The 21,086-nt window shown below is 44.7% G+C and overlaps 1 protein-coding gene across 10 annotated transcripts in view; it reads right to left on the reverse strand.

Moving 5' to 3' along the window:
- The window catches only part of KIAA1217 (KIAA1217 ortholog), an 872,441-nt gene that overhangs the window by 16,666 nt on the left and 834,689 nt on the right, over window positions 1–21,086 (reverse strand). For 7 of the 10 annotated variants that reach the window (XM_012502786.2, XM_030799154.1, XM_012502785.2 and 4 more), the window contains 6 exons: window positions 18,932–19,107; window positions 12,022–12,152; window positions 10,372–10,519; window positions 7,539–7,980; window positions 4,249–4,432; window positions 78–241 (listed from right to left, as the gene is read on the reverse strand). In XM_012502786.2, the coding sequence (XP_012358240.2) occupies window positions 78–241; window positions 4,249–4,432; window positions 7,539–7,980; window positions 10,372–10,519; window positions 12,022–12,152; window positions 18,932–19,107 (1,245 nt within the window). The remainder of the gene's footprint in view (window positions 1–77; window positions 242–4,248; window positions 4,433–7,538; window positions 7,981–10,371; window positions 10,520–12,021; window positions 12,153–18,931; window positions 19,108–21,086) is intronic. The other 3 variants (XM_012502784.2, XM_030799153.1, XM_030799155.1) reach the window with 1 other exon arrangement.

The raw sequence follows: 21,086 nt of genomic DNA on the forward strand, positions 1-21,086 counted from the left end.
GTTCTAACAGAGAGAACCTCGTTTAAGGGTATCATCTGAACCCAGAGGCCAGTTTACCAGGGCTTAGCCTATCAGACCTTAGCGGTGATGTTCTCCTTTCTGCCGGTGTAGACCACATCGCCTGACCTCGTGGTGGTGAGTCCCGATCCTGGCAGGTAGCTTCGACGAGGAGGTGGCGGAGGAGGAGGGGGCGACTTTCCCCCCAGCTTTTCCAAGTCCTGTTCTGAATTTGGAGAATCTTCTGGAAAACAGTGCACCATTACAAGAATAATCTTTTTTCAAGAAAACATCCAGAAAGTCTGGTATATTGCTACAAACTCAGTGCATTCTGATTTAAAAATTTTCTATTCTCTCCATAGAGCAAGGATTAAGTGTATAGACCCTAAAAAGCGACTGGATTTAAATCCCAAAAAGACCCTGCACAAGTTAATAAACCTCTCTCAGTCTCAGTTTTCTCATTTGTTAAATGGGTATTATAATATACTTTCCTTTGGGGTGTCATAAGGATTGAATGACTTATACACTGAGCTTCGCTTAGTGTAAATGCTATGTAAAGTATGATCTATTATTATTAAATAACATTCTTGTTATGAAAAAAGCTGAGTATTACTTGGATAGATAAAAAAAAAAAAATTGAAGCCCAAAGGCAAATCAATAGCCCCCGGCTTGACCTCCAAAGCCTTCATCCCTCAGTCTGAAAAAACAGCATCAGCAAGAGGGGTTTCTGCTGAAGGTCAATGTCAGAGTAGAATCTGGCCTAGGGAGGGCCAGAGAAAAAATGGGTTGCAAATGAGAACAAAGAACAAAGTTGGAGAGGAAGTGGATTTGATTTTTTTAATTAAACAAATTTTTAAAATTTTTTTATTTTTTAGATACAGTCTCACTGTCACCTACTCTGGAATGCAGTGGTGTGATCAAGGCTCACTGAGGCCTCAACCTCCTGGGCTCAGGTGATCCTCCCACCTTAGCCTCCCTAGTAGCTGGCATTACAGGTGTGTGTCACAACACCTGGCTAATTTCTTTTCTTTTTTTTTTACGGGCGGGGTTTTTGCCATGTTGCCCAGGCTGGTCTTGAACTCCTGGGATCAAGCAATCTGTCTGCCTCAGCTTCCCAAAGTGCTGGGATTACAGGTGTGAGCCACTGCACCAGGTCTTTTTTGTTTTATTTTTGAGATAGGGTATTGCTCTTTCACTCAGGCTGAAGTGCAGTGGCGCCATCACGGCTCACCTCAGCCTCAAACTCCTGGGCTCAAGCAGTCTTCCTGCCTTGACCCAGAGTAGCTGGAACTGCAGGTGTGCGCCACCATGCCCAGCTGATTTTTTAATTTTTGTAGAGAGGGAGTCTCACTGTGTTGCCCAGGCTGCTCTTGAAGTCCTGGCTTCAAGTGATTCCTCCCGTGTTGGCCTCCAAAAGCAATGGGATTACAGGCATGAGCCACCATGCCAGCCTTTATCAATTTTTGATCACTATCCACATTCCTCCATTATCCAAGTAGTCAGAAAATTCACACAAGGGGAAATACAAATGGTATTTAAAATTCTACACTTAGAAATTTGCCTCATTAATAAACAAAAATACATCAAAAATGATAACTCCATGACAAATAAATTAAAATGACAGAAACTAATGTTTACAGGTCACGGACGCTACCTTTACACATCTCTGGTAGCCTGTCCATCACTGGACTGTTTCTGAGACCAGGTCAGAGATGCATTAAAAAAGAAAAAACAAGAACATTTTAACTAAGTCAGAATACCTTGGGGAGTAATTTTAAAAGTGATTTATGCAAATGTAAAAAATCAGATAGAGGCGGGCGGATCATGAGGTCAGGATATCGAGACCACGATGAAACCCCGTCTCTACTAAAAATACAAAAAATTAGCCGGGCGTGGTGGCGGGCGCCTGTAGTCCCAGCTACTCGGAGAGGCTGAGGCAGGAGAATGGCGTGAACCCGGGAGGCGGAGCTTGCAGTGAGCCGAGATCGCGCCACTGCACTCCAGCCTGGGTGACAGAGTGAGACTCCGTCTCAAAAAAAAAAAAAAAAAAAAATCAGATAGAATCAAGAGCCAAAATGAGGTAAGTGAACAAAATGTAGTATGTTTTTGTTGTTCAGTCATGAGAAGGAACAGTTATGAGACCCATATAAAATGTCAAAGGACTCTATGACAAAATTAATAATGGGGCAGAGAGAGAATTAGGCCAGATAAAAATGTGATGAGCTGGCCTGTGACTCAGGCCTGAAATCCCAGTACTTTGGGAGACCGAGGCGGGTGCATCACCAGTCAGGAGTTCGAGACCAGCCTGGCCAACATGGTGAAACTCCGTCTCTACTAAAAATACAAAAATTAGCTAGGTGTGGTGGTGGGTGCCTGTAATGCTAGCTATTTGGGAGGCTGAGGGAGGAGAATTGCTTGAACCCAGGAGGTGGAGGTTGCAGGGAGCCAAGATCATGCCACTGAACTCCAGGCTAGGTGACAGAGCGAGACTCAGTCTCAAAAAAAAAAAAAAAAAAAAAAAAAAAAAAAAAAAAAAGTGACGAGCTAGGGCATTTTCTCCATCATAAATTCTCTATGGGGACTGTGGGAGTAAAGTCACTTTGTGTGAGAAGCCCCGCCCTGCCCAGGACCCTAGACAGACCTGACACAGCTGGATGGTGGGGAAAGGCATAAGAAAAGCCTCTTAGCACAGACTGAGGGGGAGGGATGCAGGGAGTGGAGCTTTAGGGGATGAAATGGATGAAAACTGGGGAGGAGGCAGGTGCAGTTGGTCCTCTGCATCCATGGGTTCCACATCTGTGGATTCAACCGACTGCAGATGGAAAAAAAAATATATATATATATATACATATATATATATATATATATATATATATGTATATATATATATATACATTCCCTCCACATTCCAAAAAATAAAACTTGAATTTGCCTTGTGCCAAGTACTATGTTGAATCCACATAAATGAAGTAATGTGTAGGTATTGTATTAGGTATCATAAGTAATGTAGAGATGATTTAAAGTATATGGAGGCAGGCAGTGGAGTCACGCAGCTGAAGTGTGCTGGCCCCATAAAGTATATGGGAGGATGTGAGTAGGTTACATGCAAATACCATGCCATCTTATACCAGGAACTGGAATGTCCTCAGATGTTGGTATCTGATGGGAGTCCTGGAACTAATTTCCCATGGACACCAAGGGATGACTGTACAGTGGTTATAAATGGAATCCACTTTAATGTTTCTCGACATGCAAGTCAAGATGGGGATTCCTTTCCAAATTAATTTTAGTTGCTGGATAAGGCACTGTGGAATGTGACACTGCGGAGACATTAGGCTGCAAGTAAAATAACATCCGAGTCCATAATTTTAAGATCAGAATAAGACGCACGGCTTGTAACTGATAGGATATTTAATAGGTTGAAATTCTTAGAAGTTATATTATTATTGACATGTTGACATTTAACTTCCATAGTTGAGTTGGTTAAATACATATTCTAATAATTTTGATTAAAAAATGCAATTTTGCCTTATGATCTAATATCCCCTGAGAGCTCATAAAAGCTACCCTTTTCTTTCTGCAAGCATACAAAAAACTCTTGTCTTAAATGCAGGCCTAATCTTTTCCCATCTCGTGCTGTGAAGTATCGCAAATGCATAGAAAATGCAAACACTAGGAATTTAAATTTTCCTTTATTGGCCATTATTCTAGAATCCTAACACAGAACTCAGCTTCTCTACTGTGGTTAGCATAAAAAAGTAGTAGTGAAATCAAGTGTGGCTCAGGCCTGTAATTCTAGCTACTCTGGAAGCTGAGGTGGGAGGATCGCTTGAGGCCAGAAGTTCGAGACCAGCCAAGGCAACATAGTGAGAAACCTGTCTCTAAAAAAATTAAAAAAAATTAGACACGTGCAGTGGTGTGCACATCTATAGCCCTAGCTACTTCTTGGGAGGCTGAGGTGGGAGGATTGCTTGAGCCCAGTAGTTGGAGGTTATAGTGAGCTATGATCATACCACTACACTCCAGCCTGGGTGGCAGAGTAAGACCCCATTTCAAAAAAAAAAAAAGAGAGAGAGAGTAGTAAAGATCTAAGGAACACCAGAGGATTTGCTCTTCCAGGTTTTACATTTTGTAAGATTTGTAAGAACTGAGACATTGGTTCTGTTGATGAGTATGTGCTGTCATGGATGACACTGTATTTGCCCAAAGCCATGTACCTCCGTATGTTCCTGCTGTGGGACCAGACCTTACCTGAAAGTTCCACCGTGTCCACTGGGGCATCTCCCCTTGGCAGTGGGCCTGCGGCTGGTGGCATCTCCAGATTTGGTATTGACTTCATGATATTGGCCTGAGCTTCTTCTAGGAGCTTCTCAAACTCTTTCCCATTATAGTGGTCCAGATTTTGCCTTTTTTCCTCCCATTTCTTTTCTGCTTTCTGGAGGAATATAGCAGGTAAAGAAAGTTACATGGACACATAGAGGAGAACAACAGACACTGTGGCCTCTCAGAGGGTGGAGGGTGGGAGGAGGGAGAGGATCAGGAAAAATAACTAATAGGTACTGGGCTTAAGACCTGGATGATGAAATAATCTGCACAATGAACCCGCATGACATGTTTACTTATGTAACAAACCTGCACTTGTATCCCTGAACTTAAAATAAGATGCTTTTAAAAGTATTTTTTCTACTACCAAGATGTATTTTTTTAGAGGCAGGGTCTCTATCTGTCATCCAAGCTGTAATGCAGTGGTTTCATTATAGCTCACTGCAGCCTCCAATATCTGGGCTTAAGCAATCCTCCTGCCTCAGCCTCCAGAGTAACTAGGATTACACATGTGAGCCACCACACCTGGCTAATTTATTTTTTTTAAAGCAGCGATGGGGTCTGTTATGTTGCCCAGGCTGGTCTTAAACAACTTGCCTCAAGGAATCCTTCTGCCTTGAGTGAGACATGAGTCTCACTCAATTAAAAAAAAAAATTAGGCTGGGCATGGTGGCTCACGCGTATAATCCAAAGTGCTGGGATTACAGGCATAAGCCACCATGCCCAGCCTAAAAATTTTTTAAAATTGAGTTTTCATTGTAGAAGAGACGTCCAAGCAAACAAACAAAACCCACAACACTAAGAACAAAAATCCTGTGTCTTAGTACCACTTCTATCAAAGAATTGCTATACGCCCTCTGGGTCACACTGTCTTACTTATAAAATGAGGGAGGAGGTATTATTTAGATGACCTGTAAGCTCCTTTAAGTTTCACAACAGAGAGTAATACATAAAATGCATTTTAAAACATCTGTACACTTTTTAAAAGAACATTTTCCTGTGACTTTTGAACCAGCACCTTAATAATTCCAAGAAGGCAGAGTGGAAATTCACACCAAGATTAGTGGAACCCCATAACCTAAGAATTGGCAAAGATCATTGAATCAACATATGGGAACTTTGAGGTCCAGCGAGATGAAGAATTTGCCCAAGTTTCATTACATATAAATAATAGCCACCACCTCCACCATTCTAACCCTCCTTTATTTTTTCTTCCTAGCATTTATTACCACTTGGCATATACTTTTTTTCTGTCTCTTCCTACAAGTAGGTAAGTTTCTCGAGGGCAGAGACTCTGTCTCTTCTGTTCACTGGCTTTCCCCCAAGCCTACGAGGGCCTGGCACATAGCAGGCTCAGTAATCTCTGTTGAATGAATAAAGCTCACCCCATTTGTCAGTGGCAGAGCTGGCAGAAAAACTCAGGCCTCCATATCTGTGGATCAGGGCATTTTCAGAGATGACTCGTGTCTCCTCTCCAAGTGTAAAATACACACATCACAATGATCACTATGCCCACTAGGTTCTCAATAGAGATTTGTTAAATAAGAGTGCCATCATACTGACATCCTTTAAATGTTGAGATGTTTAAAGTGGCAAGACGTCTTAAGTGACGGATCTGCCAATTCTTAGGAGGAAATGTCTTTCCCTCCCCTGCCCTACTAGGTACTGGGAATAGAATCACACTCTATCAATCACATTTCCATACCCTTGTGATATGCATTTTTAAAATAGCTGGCTCTGATTAGGGGCAAGCCAGGGCCCTTGCAACACAGAGAAACCACCTAGTGTTCAGAGGCCCCGAGGCAGTGACCGCAGCTGTGGCAGTTTTGCCAGGTCGTCTCAATATACCCAACCTGAGCTCTCCACTGGTGACTTTCAGTAGAGGCAGGAGGGTTAGGACAAGGTTGTTGGGTGATAAAGCAAATGAGTGGAGGAAAAGTTACGTGGCAAGAAGAAAAAGAGAAGTGGAAAAGACAAATGTGTTATCGGAGCACTGGTACCAGCCCTTGATAAAAAGAATATTTAAAAACATAATATGTCATTTGATCTTATGATTTTTAAGACAGGGTCTCACTCTGTCGCCCAGGCTAGAGTGCAGTGGTGTGATCTTGGCTCACTGAAGCCTTGACCTCCCTGGGCCTAGGTGATCCACCCACCTCAACCCCCTGAGTAGCTAGGGCTACAGGCATGCGCTACCACGCCCAGTTAATTTTTGTATATTTCTTTTGATAGAGTTGGGATTTTGCCATGTTGCCCAGGCTAGTCTTGAACTCGTGTTCCAGCAATCTACCCGCCTCGGCCTCCCAAAGTGCTGGTATTACAGGCGTGAGCCTCATGTCATTTGATCTTATGGCCTAGTTTTCTCTTTTCATTCTGACTGCTCTACCGTTCATTCTTAGATGACTATAGTAACTTCTCATCCAGCTCTCTTAATTCTAGACCCACCACCTCAATCAATTCTGTATGTTGTTTCTAGATTAATTTCCAGAGGAATGCCATTAAAAAAAATCACGGATTAAAGCTGCAGCATTTCTCTGATACCTTCCAAATAAACTCCAAACATCATGGACTGTTTTTCAAGCTCTCAAGTCAGTTTCCAGCCCATTTCCCCAGTCTTAGGTCCTCGTTCTTGTTCCACTTGGCCCAGACTTTGATCCAGCATTTTAGTATCCTAGGATGCCCTCACCGCCCTCCCCTGCTAACCAGGTTCCACTTATCATCTAGATGAGTGGCAGACCCTCCCCAGGCTGCCTTCACCTCAGTGGAGTGCTTGAAGTCAGCTTGTCCTGGCCCAGGAGAGCTGATTGTCACATTTCTTCCCAACTTCAGCAGAAATGGTGTCATGTCATAACTTGAAATCAGCCATGGTTGTGATATTTACACCATGGAAACTGGCAAATGCCACATAGATCTGCACGCACCACCCCCTCCCCCCACCGCCTCCCCGCCCCACCGCCACAACTGCTGCAAGAGAGCTGGTTGTTAAACATTTACCAGCACACCGCTGTCTCACCTTCCTGCAGGCTAGATGTCTCACCCTTCTCTGAAACCAGATGACCTGTCTCTTAACCTGGCCACTGAATCCCACTTCCACTTCCAAAACTCTGTCTCTGATCCATACACAATTATGTCATCATCTGGCCTATAAATGCTTTAAGGGGAAGGTCCATGTATCAGACTCCTTTATGGGGTTATGAGAAATGGAAATAGGACTCTACCTCGATAGACACTGCCCTGTTCTTGGCACTCACACCGTGGATTTCTTCAATGAACAAGCTCTGCATGGCAGACCCATTCATGGGCATCTGTGGGGAGTGCGGAGCCTGCGACGTCTGCAGGGTGGAGGTTGCTTCGTGGGGGATGGCTGGGGAGCTGGCCACGTGAGGCAAGTTCTGAGCAGGGTTCAGCAGGGCCACGGAGTGCTGGGAGGGCTGGATGACCACAGGGGAGCTCTGAGCGTGGTGAACCGTCATGCCGGACAAAGGCACCACTTCCGACTTCGCATCACCAGGGGCACGTGTGCTGTGGAAGGGCTGGCCGGAGGTGTGGGCTGCCTCCTCCTGGCTCTTCAGGACTTCTGCAGCCGTGGCCTTTTCCATAGCCATGTACTGTGCAGCTTGGGCTGCGTCCGTGCCTTTCAGGAGCCCATCGGTGACATGTCTAGGAGAAACCATGCACAGCAGCATTAACCCTCATGTCACTTTCTCATGGTGGTATACTTGCAGGCTATGTCATCCCAAAGCCAGGTGAGAGTCACACATCCCGAAGCTCGGAGTAGCCGCTTAGGGGCATGTATGGACATATCCCTTTCTGCTAGTGCGGGTGTGCTCAGACCCTTGCAACTCCATCATTGTTTTGGGGGTGGGTAGAAGAAAATGAACATGAGTCTAACAGCAGCCTCTCTAACTCCTCCACCCGATTCTGGCCTATGCGGCCCTCAAATATGCTTAGTTCGAAGCCAAAAGTTTGCTTGTTCCCTCCTCTTTTCACTGCCAAGCATCTTGGGCGGGCAGCCCACATTCTAATTCCTTCTGTTTGCTCTTCTGTATCTCAACCTGTTGCTCACTGGCTTCCCCACCTGGATTCAACCAAGTCTTGCCACAAGGTACACAGTGACTCCAAATCTAACGGTCGTGTTTACTCCTCAACTTCCTCTGGTGTTTGGAGTCATTTGAAGCTCTATGTCCCTCCCCACCCATGATGCAGTGGAAAAGACAGGGTGTCTGGTGTCAGATCTGTATTTGAATATCAGTTATTTCATGTTTTATATAACGTTGAGGACTTCGCCTCTTTAAACCTCAGGTGCTTTTGCATAAAATGTAATGATGAAGATGGGGATGACGATGGTGATGATAATGACTTCCTCAGGGCCTGTTGTTAGGACTAACATTGACATTGTAAAGTTGTGTGTGAGACAATGTCAAACATGGTACTTGACCTCTAATTTTTAGTTAGTCCCTCATCCCCTTTTTATTATATTGCTTTTTTTTATTTGAAAAAAGACATTGCATTCTATAACTCTTCTGCTACTCACTGCTCTTTCTTTTGCTGTTTCTTTTTTTACCCCAATGCCTTAGATTCTTAAAGATCCCCAAGGATTTGTTCTCTCCTTTCCCTATCATTCTGCCTTAACCCTCTCTTCCATTTTCTTTTAAGAAACAGGGCCTCGCTCTGTTGCCCAGGCTGGAGTGCAGTGGCTCAATCATAGCCCACTGCAGCCTCAAACTCTTACGTTCAAGAGATCTTCCTGCCTCAGCCTCCTAAGTAGCTGGGACTACAGGTGTACACCACCCTTCCTGGCTAATTTTTAAAATAATTTTTTGTAGAGATGGTGGGTCTTGCTCTGTCACCCAGGCTGGAGTGCAGTGGCGCGATCATAGCTCACTGCAGCCTTGAACTCCTGGGCTCAAGTGATCCTCCCATCTCAGCCTCCTGAGTAGCTGGGATTACAAGCACGTGCCACTGCACCCAGTGTTCTTTCCCATTTTCAATAATCATCTCCATGAAGGTGACTTCATGCTCTGTCTCCCAGGCTGGAGTGCAGTGGCACAACCTCGGCTCACTGTAGCCTCCACCTCCTGGGTTCAAGTAATTCTCCTCCCTCAACCTCCCAAGTAGCTGGGATTACAGGCGCGCCACTGCCTGTAATTCCTATGGGAATTCACTATGTTGGCCAGGCTGGTCTCGAACTCCTGACCTCAAGTGATCTACCCACCTCGGCCCCCAAAGTGCAGGGATGACAGGTGTGAGCCACTGTGCCTGGCCAGTGAAGGTACTTTTGGCAACACAAATTTTACATGCATATGTGTTTTCAGTGAGTGTGGAGTTCTGGAATTTTCTTTTCAGTGAAATTCCTGAATTTCTTTTGGTCTTTACTCTATTGTGACCTCTTTGATGAGCAGGTTTACCTTTAGTAAGGGAGCCTGGCCCAGGCCACTCAAAAGGCTTTGTTTCTCTTTTCTAGGCGGGACCAACAGTCTCATAGATACGCCTTCAGGAGGTCATTTAAGAAAGACTTCGTTTACTTCTATTACATTTCTTTGAACTGAATTCATCTATGCCCCTGAAGTGAAGGAGGCTAATAAATTATTTCAATCAATTTTTCAACTTCAAAATGTTATTTTAAAAAACCCACCTTCCGATGATTTTTTTTAAAAGAAATGGAGTCTTTCTCTGTTGCCCAGGCTGGAGTGCAGTGGCTCAGTCATAGCTCACTGCAGCCTCATACTCCTGGGCTCAAGGGATCCTTCTGCCTTTACCTCCTGAGTGGCCGCCACACCTGGCCTTTCAGATGATTTTAAAACAATGTTTACTGTGTCTATTAATTTTAAACCCTAGGATGGGCTCCACCTAGCAATCCTGTGTTGAAGAATTAGCACCTTAAGCCATATTGCAATAAAAGTTCAAGGGTGAGAAGGACTTGGGGCTTTTCCTCAGGACACTGGATATGTCCTGGGAGCATGGTGGAAGCCTGAAGTCCCAAACCTCCGCTCTCGCTTTCCCAGGGCACCCCTCCGCAGGCCACCCCCAGCACGATCAGGGCCCGGTCACCTCCGCAGCATGGTCAGGACGTCTGTCATGCTGCGCACACGCTTCAGGAGACTGTCCAGCTTGTGTGGCTCCTCCTTCAGAAACCGCACGGCCTCCACTTCTATGCGCAGGATGGCTCGCATCTTGTTTTGTAAGGTTGGAAATTCTCCTGCAGGCCCAAACCAGCAGGTGAATTGGAGGAGAAAAAGCCAGAACGACAACCCTCATCCCGCACTCGGATACTGGACAGAGAAGTGCAGAGTTCACAAGCCACAGGGCGGCTCACACATCTTCGGGTGGCAGTGGGTTAAGAGCACAGAGGAGCATTGGAGAAACTCACCTTGGGCAAGAGTAAAGCTCCTCTAGGCCTGTTTCCTGTCTGTGTATTTGGGATAAAGCCAATTGACCATTAGGGTTATTATTATTACTTTTTAATTTGACTGATTGACAGGGTCTCACTCTGTCATCCAGGCTGGAGTGCAGTGGCATGATCAGAGCTCACTGGAGCCTCAAACACCTGGGCTCAAGCGATCCTCCTGCCTCAGCCTCCTGGATAGCTGGGACTGTTTAGGTGCTGCACACCACCATACCCAGCTAATTAAAATTTTTTTTCTTTTTTTGAGATGGAGTCTCACTCTGTCATCCAGGCTAGAGTGCAGTGGCATGATCTTGGCTTACTGTAACCTCTGCCTCCTGGGTTCAAGTAACTCTCCTGCCTCAGCCTCCTGAGTAGCTGGGACTACAGGTTTGTGCCACCATGCCCAGCTAATTTTTGTATTTTTAGTACAGACGGGGTTTTAATATGTTGGCTAGGCTGGTTTCGAACTCCTTACCTCAGGTGATCTGCCAGCCTCGGCCTCCCAAAGTGGCATGAGCCACTACGCCTGCATTTTTTTTTTTTTTTTTTTTTTTTTTTTAAGAGATGGGGTTTTGTTATGTTTCCTAGGCTGGTCTTGAACTCCTGGCCTCAGGCAATTCTCCTGCCTTGGCCTCCCAAAGTGCTAGGATTGCAGGCGTGAGCCACCATGCCTGGTTACAGGTTTTTAATTTAATTTAATTTTTTATTTTTTGGTTTTTATTTTTTTTTTTTTGGAGACAGGGTCTCACTCTGTCACCTAGGCTGCCAGGCTGGAGTGCAGTGGTGCAATGGTGGCTCACCATAGCCTTGACCTCATAGGCTCAAGAGATCCTACTACCTCAGCCTCCTAAGTAGCTGGTACCACAGGCATGCGCCACTACGCCTGGCTAATTTTTGTGTGTATATATATATATATATATTTTTTTTCTTTTTTTTTGGTAGAGATGTGGGTCTCTCTATATTGCTCAGGCTGGTCTTGAACTCCTGGGCTCAAGTGATCCTCCCACCTTGTGTTTTTAATGGGTTTGGCACATGCATCCCGGTGCACTGTAAGAGCCTAGCAAAGAGAAGTGTTACTGGAATCATTTAGTGTGAAATCTTACAGCACCCACTCTAATACCAGCTCCAAGAAGAGGGGGATGTGCACCTGCTTTGTGCTGTGGGGTATCCCAAGTGTCCAGAACAATGCCTGGCACATGTAGGTGTTTAATAAATACTTGCATACATGAATGAATCCTTCTCTATGTGGCAGAGTTTTAAACACCGCAGGAAAGACAGCTCAGACTCCTCCCCCAACCCAGCAGAAAGCTTACCTTTCAGGGTAGCTACAGCTTCTCCCACTTGACGCAGGAGGAAAGCCCCGTCTTCCACGTCTTTCAGCGTAACCAATCGGCTGGCCGCCGTGGACTCCTTCTTCATGTCTTCAACAAAGTCTTCCAACTCGCTGCGGGAGCAAGGACACCAGCACATAGAGCTGAACACGAGGCCTCGCAGAGGAAGGGCAGGGGCCGGGTGCCCTTCTCAGCCTCTGATTTTGTATAGAGCCCCAGCTCCTCCCCGCTGCCTTTCGTGTGGTGGTGGGGGGAGTGCGGGGACCAAGTGTCCGTCTCAGCCTCTGATTCTGTATATCTGTATAGAGCCCCAGCCCTTCCCCTGCCTTTCGTGTGGTGGTGGTGGAGGGGGGTCGCTTGTCTTTAACAGTGGCTGGGAACATGTTGCAGCGGTGTGAGGCAGGTACAAGGAGGGTTTTCCAGGGAACGTTCCACATTGGCCCAAGGGACGATTGTGCCTGGCTAACAGAGGACCCAGTCTTTATATTCAGTGGTGCTGATGCCAGCAGAGGGACAGAGGGAGGGATAGGTGGGAGGGTGGGGTAGGAGAGAGAGGGAGAAAGAGAGAGAGAGAGAGAGAGGGAGACCGACCTGCGGTGCAGTAAAACAAGAAGCCCACATTGGTTAATATCAGGCTTCTCAACTTCAGCATTTGACATTTTGGGCTGCGTAATTCTTCGCTGTGGTGTGGGGAAACTGCATGGTAGGATGTTTAGCAGCGCCCCTGGGCTTCATCTACTGGATGCCAGTAGCAACCTTGCCTACCCCAACTTGTGACAAACCAGAATGTCTCCAGACCCAGACATTGTCCAATGTCCCTGGGGAAGGGGGAGCAAAATTGCCCCTAAATGAGAACCTCTGGTTTATACTGATTGTCTCATCAACAAGGATGAACTCTTTCTTCTCCAAGCTACCAAGAGAAGAAATGATTGCAGAAAATAAAAATGACGACAGACGTGGTGTCTGTGGATAGAGGGGAATACTAGCTCCAAGAGACAGAGATCGGAGACGAGGTCTCACCCTTCAGAAAACAACCACCTCCTTGGACACATTACTAACCCCATCCTAAACACCTATACGTCTACGAAGAGAAAAATCTCTCTCAAGGAAACAGGGATAAAGAACTTTCAGAAATGCAGACCAGTAGGGGGCAGTAAGTGAACAGCGATTCCACCTCCTGGAGCCCGGAGTGTGGAGCCAGCGTCCGAAAGAGAAAAACTAATGCACGGTGTCATCTGCAAACTGATGGCCCTCGAAGGCCTTTTCCACTTGGGTGGGCAAGTGGATGGGGCTCTGGATCGCATGGCAGCTGCGGGAGGGGTTCAGGAAGGATGCCACATGTGTTCAACAGGATCCCAGGGAAAATGACAAATTCCTTCCCTGCAAGAAGTGGGATGGAGTTTTTGGTGATGTCTTTCATTCTGTTATGAAAAATAAACCAAAATTGCTGTGGCCATTTCAGATGAAATGATGCTACTTCGGGACCAGAGGGGAAAAGCCTCATCTGCTCATTGTCCACGTCTGTAAACTATGGAAAGGGGCCCAGTGTTCTGTGAACACACCCACGGGAAACTTCCTAGAGCTGTTGCATTCTTGACACGAAGAGATTGTGCCACCCCACTGAAAGGCTCTAAATATGGTAACTTCACGTGGAAAAGTTCTTTTCTATTGCATAACCAAACAGAATGACTTCCCTGCATTGACTGGACACAGTGTCCAGTCCTGCAAAGCTTTGCTGGAAGAGCTAAGGACCAAATATTTTCCTGGTTCCGTTAACAACCAACATGTCTGTCAGGGGGTAATTAATACTTCAAGGAGCTGTCATCTGACTCAAAGTCAGTCTGCCTAGAATTCTGTTTTGATCTCTTCTATACAATATGCCTCTTGGATTTCACAACCTTGCATACAGAGACTCTTAAACTTCACAGCTTTATGGAATATACAGAAATGTATATTGGTACAATTGTACACAACAATGTCACTTCTATGCAAACGTTTATGATACCTACTTCAGATAAAACATTAAAAATCAAATTTGTTAATTCAAAAATGTAAGAGAGACATGGGGCTAAAATGAATGCTGGAAATACATTTTTGACATGGTAATCAATATGATTTTTGAAATATCAGCTTTGCTCCACAGAATGTCAGATATTCATAGATGTCACAGTTTACAGCATTCTATTTGTTTAAGTTGCTTTTCATCCTAGCTTTGTTAAAAAGAAGCATGCAGTTTGTTGGAATGTATTTCACTTGACTGTTATTAGAAGACCAATTATTATTTTCATGTAGAAATTATCCAGACCCAATTTCTTTTCATAGTTTTATTTTTTATTTTTAGACAAAGTCTCTCTCTGTCACCCAGGCTGGAGTGCAGTGGCCCGATATTAGCTCACTGCAACCTCCGTCTCCCAGGTTCAAGTGACTCTCTTGCCTCAGCCTCCTGAGTAGCTGGGATTACAGGTGCCTGTCACCATGCCCAGCTAATTTTTGTATTTTCAGTAGAGATAGGGATTCACCATGTTGGCCAGACTGGTCTCTAACTCCTGATCTCAAGTGATCCACCCACCTTGGCCTCCCAAAGTGCTGGGATTACAGGTGTGAATCATTGTGCCCAGCCCATCTCTTCATAGTTTTAGACCCAAATTTCTTCTCTCTGCCTTCTGAATGGCTCACCAGTAATTCAATCTAACGTGCTCCACAAGGAGACTTATATTCTAGTGCTTGGAAGAAGAAGAAGGAGAAGAAGGAAAAGGAGAACGAGGAGGGAGAGGGGAAGGAAAGAGGGATATCGCTGCTCTGATATTCCAGAGTTGAAATTTCTGGCTTTTAAAAAATAAGCTCTTTTTAAAAATAGACGCATAATAGATGTGAGTTTTGGGTACATGTGATAATTTAGTACATATAATTTGTAGAGATCAAATCAGTGTACTTGGGATATCTGTCACCTTAAATATTTGTCTTTTCTTCATGCTAGAAACATCCTAGTTCTTCTCTTCTAGCTATTTCCAGTTGTCTTTTATAACTGCTCTCTTTCCATTCAGATCTAGCCATCCTATCAGTTAACCTACTTTATACCTTATGGAAGGAAAATTTACACTACCATTATTAAAAGGATATATATGTATATAGATATTTTTAGTTTTTTTTTAACAGGGTTTTGCTCTGTTACCCAGGCTGGGGTGCAGTGGTGTGAACATGCAGCCTTGACCTGCCAGGCTCAAGCCATCCTCCTACCTCAGCCTCCCAAGTAGCTGGGACCACAGATGTGTGCCACCATGCCCGGCTAGGGTTTATTTTTATTTTTACTTTGTATTTTGTAGACATGGGGTGTCCCTGTGTTCCTATGTTGCCCAGGCTGGTCTTGAATTCCTGGGCTCAAGCGATCTTCCCACCTCAGCCTCCCAAAGTGCTGGGGTTACAGGCATGAGCCACTGCACCCAGCCAAAAGGATATATATTTCAAAAGGTGTTTTAAAGAAGAATTTTGAGAGCTAGTCTTAGGTGGTGAATACCATAGGACGTTTCGCATTTGACTTCATTCTTACTTCCACTATGTGGTTCAGGCCTCGCTGCCTTTTGCCTGACGGATACAGTAGCTTCCCATATGGTCTCCTAGTCACTGATCTATTTTCCCCTCAATCAGTCCCACACATGATCACCAGAGGGACCTCTCTCCAATACAGCTCTAGCTTTGCTACTTCCTTGATCAAAAACAAAAACCAAAAAAACCCAAACACTCAGTGTCTTCCTCATCATTCTAGGCAGTAACTCTCAAATGTGAAGGTGCTTCAGAATCACCAGCTTTGTAAACTGCAGATTCCTAAGCTCCATCCACAGAAATTGTGAATCTGGGGTTGAACCCCGGAACTTTCAAGAAAAGCCAGAAATCCAGGTTTCTCTTACGGAATCTTCCAATCTCTGTAGGCACAGCCCAGACAGGCATCAAGCAGGTATGTGAGGCCTGAGTATGGTCTAAGATACAGGAAGTTAGTGTGCAAATGGGAATGGCACTCCCCAAATATGGGATGTTATTAGTATCTTGCACCCAACTCTGCTGCCTAACTGGACTGCTCCCCAGTTCTCTAAAGACATCTTGCATTTTCCAGGCCAGAAACTTGTTGGTTTGCAGGGTTCTACTGCCTGGAGGTCCTTCCGTCTCTACCCTCTGCTGATGCAATCTCCCCATCTTCAAGGCCACCTCAGTTGAGTTTAACAAACCATTTCTTTCTTTCTTCTTTCTTGTTTTAGAGATTGGGTCTTGCTCTGATGTCCATGCTGGAATGCAGTGGCGCAGTCATAGCTCACTGCAGCCTTGAACTCCTGGGCTCAAGCGATCCTCCTGCTTCAGCCTCCTGAGTAGCTGAGACTACAGAGGCATGCCACCACACCTGGCTAATTTTTTCTTTTTAGTACAGACAGGGTCCTGCTATGTTGCCCAGCCTGTTCTTGAATTCCTGGTCCCAAGTGATTCTCCCACCTCAGCCTCCCAAACTGCTGGGACTATAGGTGTGAACCATTGTGCCCAGCCTAACAAACCATTTCTGAAACTACTATGTGCAAGATAATGTTTGTGGCCTGTGGGTCATACAAAGAATGACTTCATTCAGGTTACGTCTTCCTGATCCCTGGGTTAGTCTCTCTTTTGTGTGGGTACAACTGGTACCTGTAAATCCCCTGTTCGGGGCTATACTCCTATTTATCAGGCTGGCTTTGCTAGACTGAAGATCTGCAAGGGCTCTTTGCATATTTTACTCATCTGTGGCCTTCCCATAAATCCAACCAGATAAAGCCCTCTTATGATATGTTCATTCCATTACCTTTTCTGTCTCATTCCTATGCCAGGCTATAATCTCAGAGTATTATTGAGATTAAAGATGACTTTTCTAGGCCAGAAGTGAGAATTATCTCAGCTAACCAATAAACACAATTTTTTTTTAAAAAAGAAATTTACTGGCCGGGCGTGGTGGCTCATGCCTGTAATCCCAACACTTTGGGAGGCTGAGGCAGGTGGATCACCTGAGGTCAGGAGTTTGAGACCAGCCTGACCAATATGGTTCTTTACTAAAAATACAAAAATTAGCTGGGCATCATGGCGTGCACCTGTAATCCCAGCTACTCGGGAGGCTGACATAGGAGAATTGGCTTGAACCCGGGAGGTGGAGGTTGCAGTGAGCTGAGATCATGCCACTGTACTCCAGCCTGGGCAACAGAGCAAGACTCCATCTCAAAAAATTTTTTTTCATAATTTTATTGGATAATATATAAATGTTATTAAAATGATATATATTTTTATTTTTATTTTTACTATTATTTTTTGAGATGGAGTTGTGCTCTGTTGCCCAGGCTGGAGTGCAGTGGTGCAATCTCGGCTCACCCCAACCTCCCCCTCCCGGGTTCAAGCAATTCTCTTGCCTCAGCCTCCTGAGTAGCTGGGACTACAGGCACACACCACCATGGCCAGCTTTTTTTTTTTTTTTTTGTATTTTTAGTAGAGATGGGGTTTCGCCATGTTGGCCAGGCTGGTCTTGAACTCCTGACCTCAGGTGATCCGGCTGCCTTGGCCTCCCAAAGTGCTGGGATTACAGGTATAAGCCTCCGTGCCCAGCCAGGATATGCATTTTAAAAGAAGTTTTAAAGAAGAAACTGGGGACCTAGTTTTAGATAATTGGGCTGTCACAAAGACATTTCAGACAAATAACAGCCTTACCAACTCATGGTGGGTGATTAACTCTGTCTATAAATGTGTGAACTAAGTAGAATTTTGGAAGCTATTTTGAGATGTGGATGAACAGCAGCCTAATTTAATTTATTAGGAAAAGAATAACTCAAATTGATATTTTTTTCCCTCTAGACTGCTGAGAGGGACGCTCTAATTTTAATCAAACACATTAGGTTGGCATCCAGGGTGACACGAGCCACAGCTCCAGCAGGAGACAGGTGATTGAACACAATGCTTTCCATCATGGAAACCTCTTCTCATTATGGCCATGAGAAGAGTTTGCAAATTGCTCCCTTACAATCCCAATTTGAAAGATTTAAGTTTTCCAAGAAACGAGAGAATTATCAACACTGGAGAAACCCCTCAAAATTACTATTCATTATACTAAAAGGTGAGATAGTTCTACGATAAATCTTCATTGCATACCAAAACATACAATTATCATAAAAGATGCGCCTGCCTGGTGACGGGGGAGTAATACAATTCTGCTCATTTCAATAGTAGGACTTGATAGATGCTTTCAATAAGAACCTTAAATAACATTCATAACAGCTAAGGAAGCATCTTTCATTCTGGGTCAGATACATTTTACATTTAAATTCTTCTTTTGCAATTTTAACTACAGTTGAATAATAGGAAGATAATTTTAGTGCTGTGTTATTTTGGCCATTAGTTTTAATTTATTAAGATAAAATATAGGCTTCCTATTTGTCATTGGGTTTTGCCATTTACTACTTTTAATTTTGTGTGTTGCTGAGCCCTGGAGGAGAGTATGAAGCTGCAACTCTCTCTCTCTCTGTTTTGTGTTTTTTTGTTTTTAAGAGACAGGATCTCCCTATGTTACCCAGGCTGGTCTCGAACTCCTGGACTCAAGCAATCCTCCTGCCTCAGCCTCCTGAGTAACTGGGACTACAGGTGTGAACTACCGTGCCCAGCAATGCTGCAACTTTTAAAGAAATTCAGTCACCTGAGGACCACTGAATTTCCTGGGCCTCCATGGACAGGTGCTGAAGTGTCCACATATACCAGCGTCAGCAGAACTCTAACTTATACACAGTAGGTGCTCAATAAAGAGAGGGCAAGACCACCAACTGGGAAGGACATCCTTCTTAGCAATGATGATTTTCCTTTGCAGGTCAAACAGCTCAACATGCAAGTGACTGGCACTCACCACAACTTCTTGACGATCTTCTCTTCCTCATGAAGATATTTTTGTCTCTCCTGCTCCACTAGGACGCGCTGTCGCTGCACCGGATCCTCCAGTCTCTTCATTGTTTCCATCACTTTGCCACTGATTTCCAGCTCGGCCTTCTTCATCATCGCCCTCAGCAGGTCCTGGTTCTGCAGCTGTGAACACAAAAAATCAACCTCAGTGGGCTCTGCCTGCCTGAAATGGAGGCAAGTGAATGCCTTGAAATCTTCAGAGCACTTTGGGTAGACAGCCCTGCAGCTGAATCTTTACTTATTTCAATGAGAAAGGAAAGGGAGCAAAGACTGTACATAATGTGGCTTCTTCCACCAACATCTGAATTTTGGCAGCCAACTGGCAACCACACTGCCTGCAAGACAAAGGATCCTTTTTCTACTCTGGTCAATGCATCACAGACAACAGGCATAAACTCTCATTGATGTATCTTTACAGGGAGCAGCACAGGGCACCTGCTTTGGAGCCAAGAAGACTTTGGGTCAAATCCCATACTCTCTCCCTAGCCCACTGTGAGACTTTGGGCCCATTATTTAGACTCCCTTGATCTTCGTTTCCTTACCTCTAAGGATGGGGAATCCACTTTCCTTGGCCATTCTTGAGGGTTACATGAAATACCGCATGGTATAGAATGGGAACTCAACACGTGGTGATTTGGCTATGAAATATGTCAGTATCAGTTCAAAGAGGATCCGTGTCCTTTTCGTTCACATGGTTCCATGTACCAAGTACCATGAAATCACAGATGCTTAAAACATAGGACTTTAATGTTGGCAATGATAATGATTCTAGATGAGTGCAGGGCTCTTGGCAATTTATGAATTTCTCTAGATTGGAGGTAGATTACCTGTACACAGAAGCTCGCGATTTCCAAACAGTTCCCAGAACATTATTCTTTCTCATCCCAGAGAATATAGGAGGTGGGAGCTTTATTCAGGCTTCACAGGAGTCTAGTTGAACACTTGAGTCCCTGGAGCAGGACGATTTTCTAACAGCAGATCCATCAAGTGAATTCACTCAATCAGCCTCCGTAACAATAATGATATCATGCCTAGTATATTATCCCTAAAGTTCCACTGAAATACCATTTAACAAATTTCAATGGTTTCCTGTTTTCCGGTTTCATGGACTGGTTTATCATCTCATGGGGGTGATGATGTCTTTGTCAACTTCTATTATCCATGTAAATTGAGGGGAAATACAATCTGACCATGTCACCACCTGCTTAAAGCCACATCATGTCTTCTGTTTTCTCTGAATAAAGATAAAACATTTCAACACAGGCCACAAGCAGAACCACCATTAAGTCCTAACATCAGCACTGCGTGGTGATGAACTGGCCTCTGGGGAAAGACTGCCTGGGTTCGAATTCCAGTTTTACCACTTAGTAGATGTGTGTCCATGGACAAGCTATTAACCCCTGTGTCTATCCAAAAAAGGGGTAGTAATATCTCATAGCTCATAGGTTGGTCATGGAGACTCCGTGAGACAATAAAATAAAGTGTCTGGCACCAATCTAAACCTGAACACATACCAGCCATTGCTAACAGGGAGGGTGAACTAGTGGGTGGAGCCTGGCGTTTTGTCTGGGAGGGAACCACATAGAAATGTATCACTTTTGGTTACTTTCTCTACAGGACTCATGATCATGCTCTCACACCACTTTTGCTAATGTCTTTTTATTGTGGTCTTAAAAACCAGTCAGTCACTATTTTGCTAAAAGGCACCATTTTTTGTTTGTTTGTTTGTTTTGAGATGGAGTTTCACTCTTGTTGCCCAGGCTGGAGTGCAATGGCACGATCTCGGTTCACTGCAACCTCTGCCTCCTGGGTTCAAGCGATTCTTCTGCCTCAGCCTTCTAAGTAGCTGGGATTACAGGTGCCCACCACACCACCACACCCGGCTAATTTTGTATTTTTAGTAGAGACGGGGTTTCTCCATGTTGGTCAGGCTGGTCTCGAACTCCTGACCGCATGATCCGTCCACCTCAGCCTCCCAAAGTGCTGGGATTACAGGCATGAGCCACCATGCCCAGCCAAAAAGTGCCATTTTTAGAGACAGTGTACAGAGAATAACATCCTCCTATGCTCTCTCTGGCTACAGCCCATTCTCCAGGTGCTGG

The sequence above is a fragment of the Nomascus leucogenys genome, chromosome 18 (genome assembly GCF_006542625.1).
Source record: "Nomascus leucogenys isolate Asia chromosome 18, Asia_NLE_v1, whole genome shotgun sequence".
NCBI lineage: Eukaryota > Metazoa > Chordata > Mammalia > Primates > Hylobatidae > Nomascus > Nomascus leucogenys.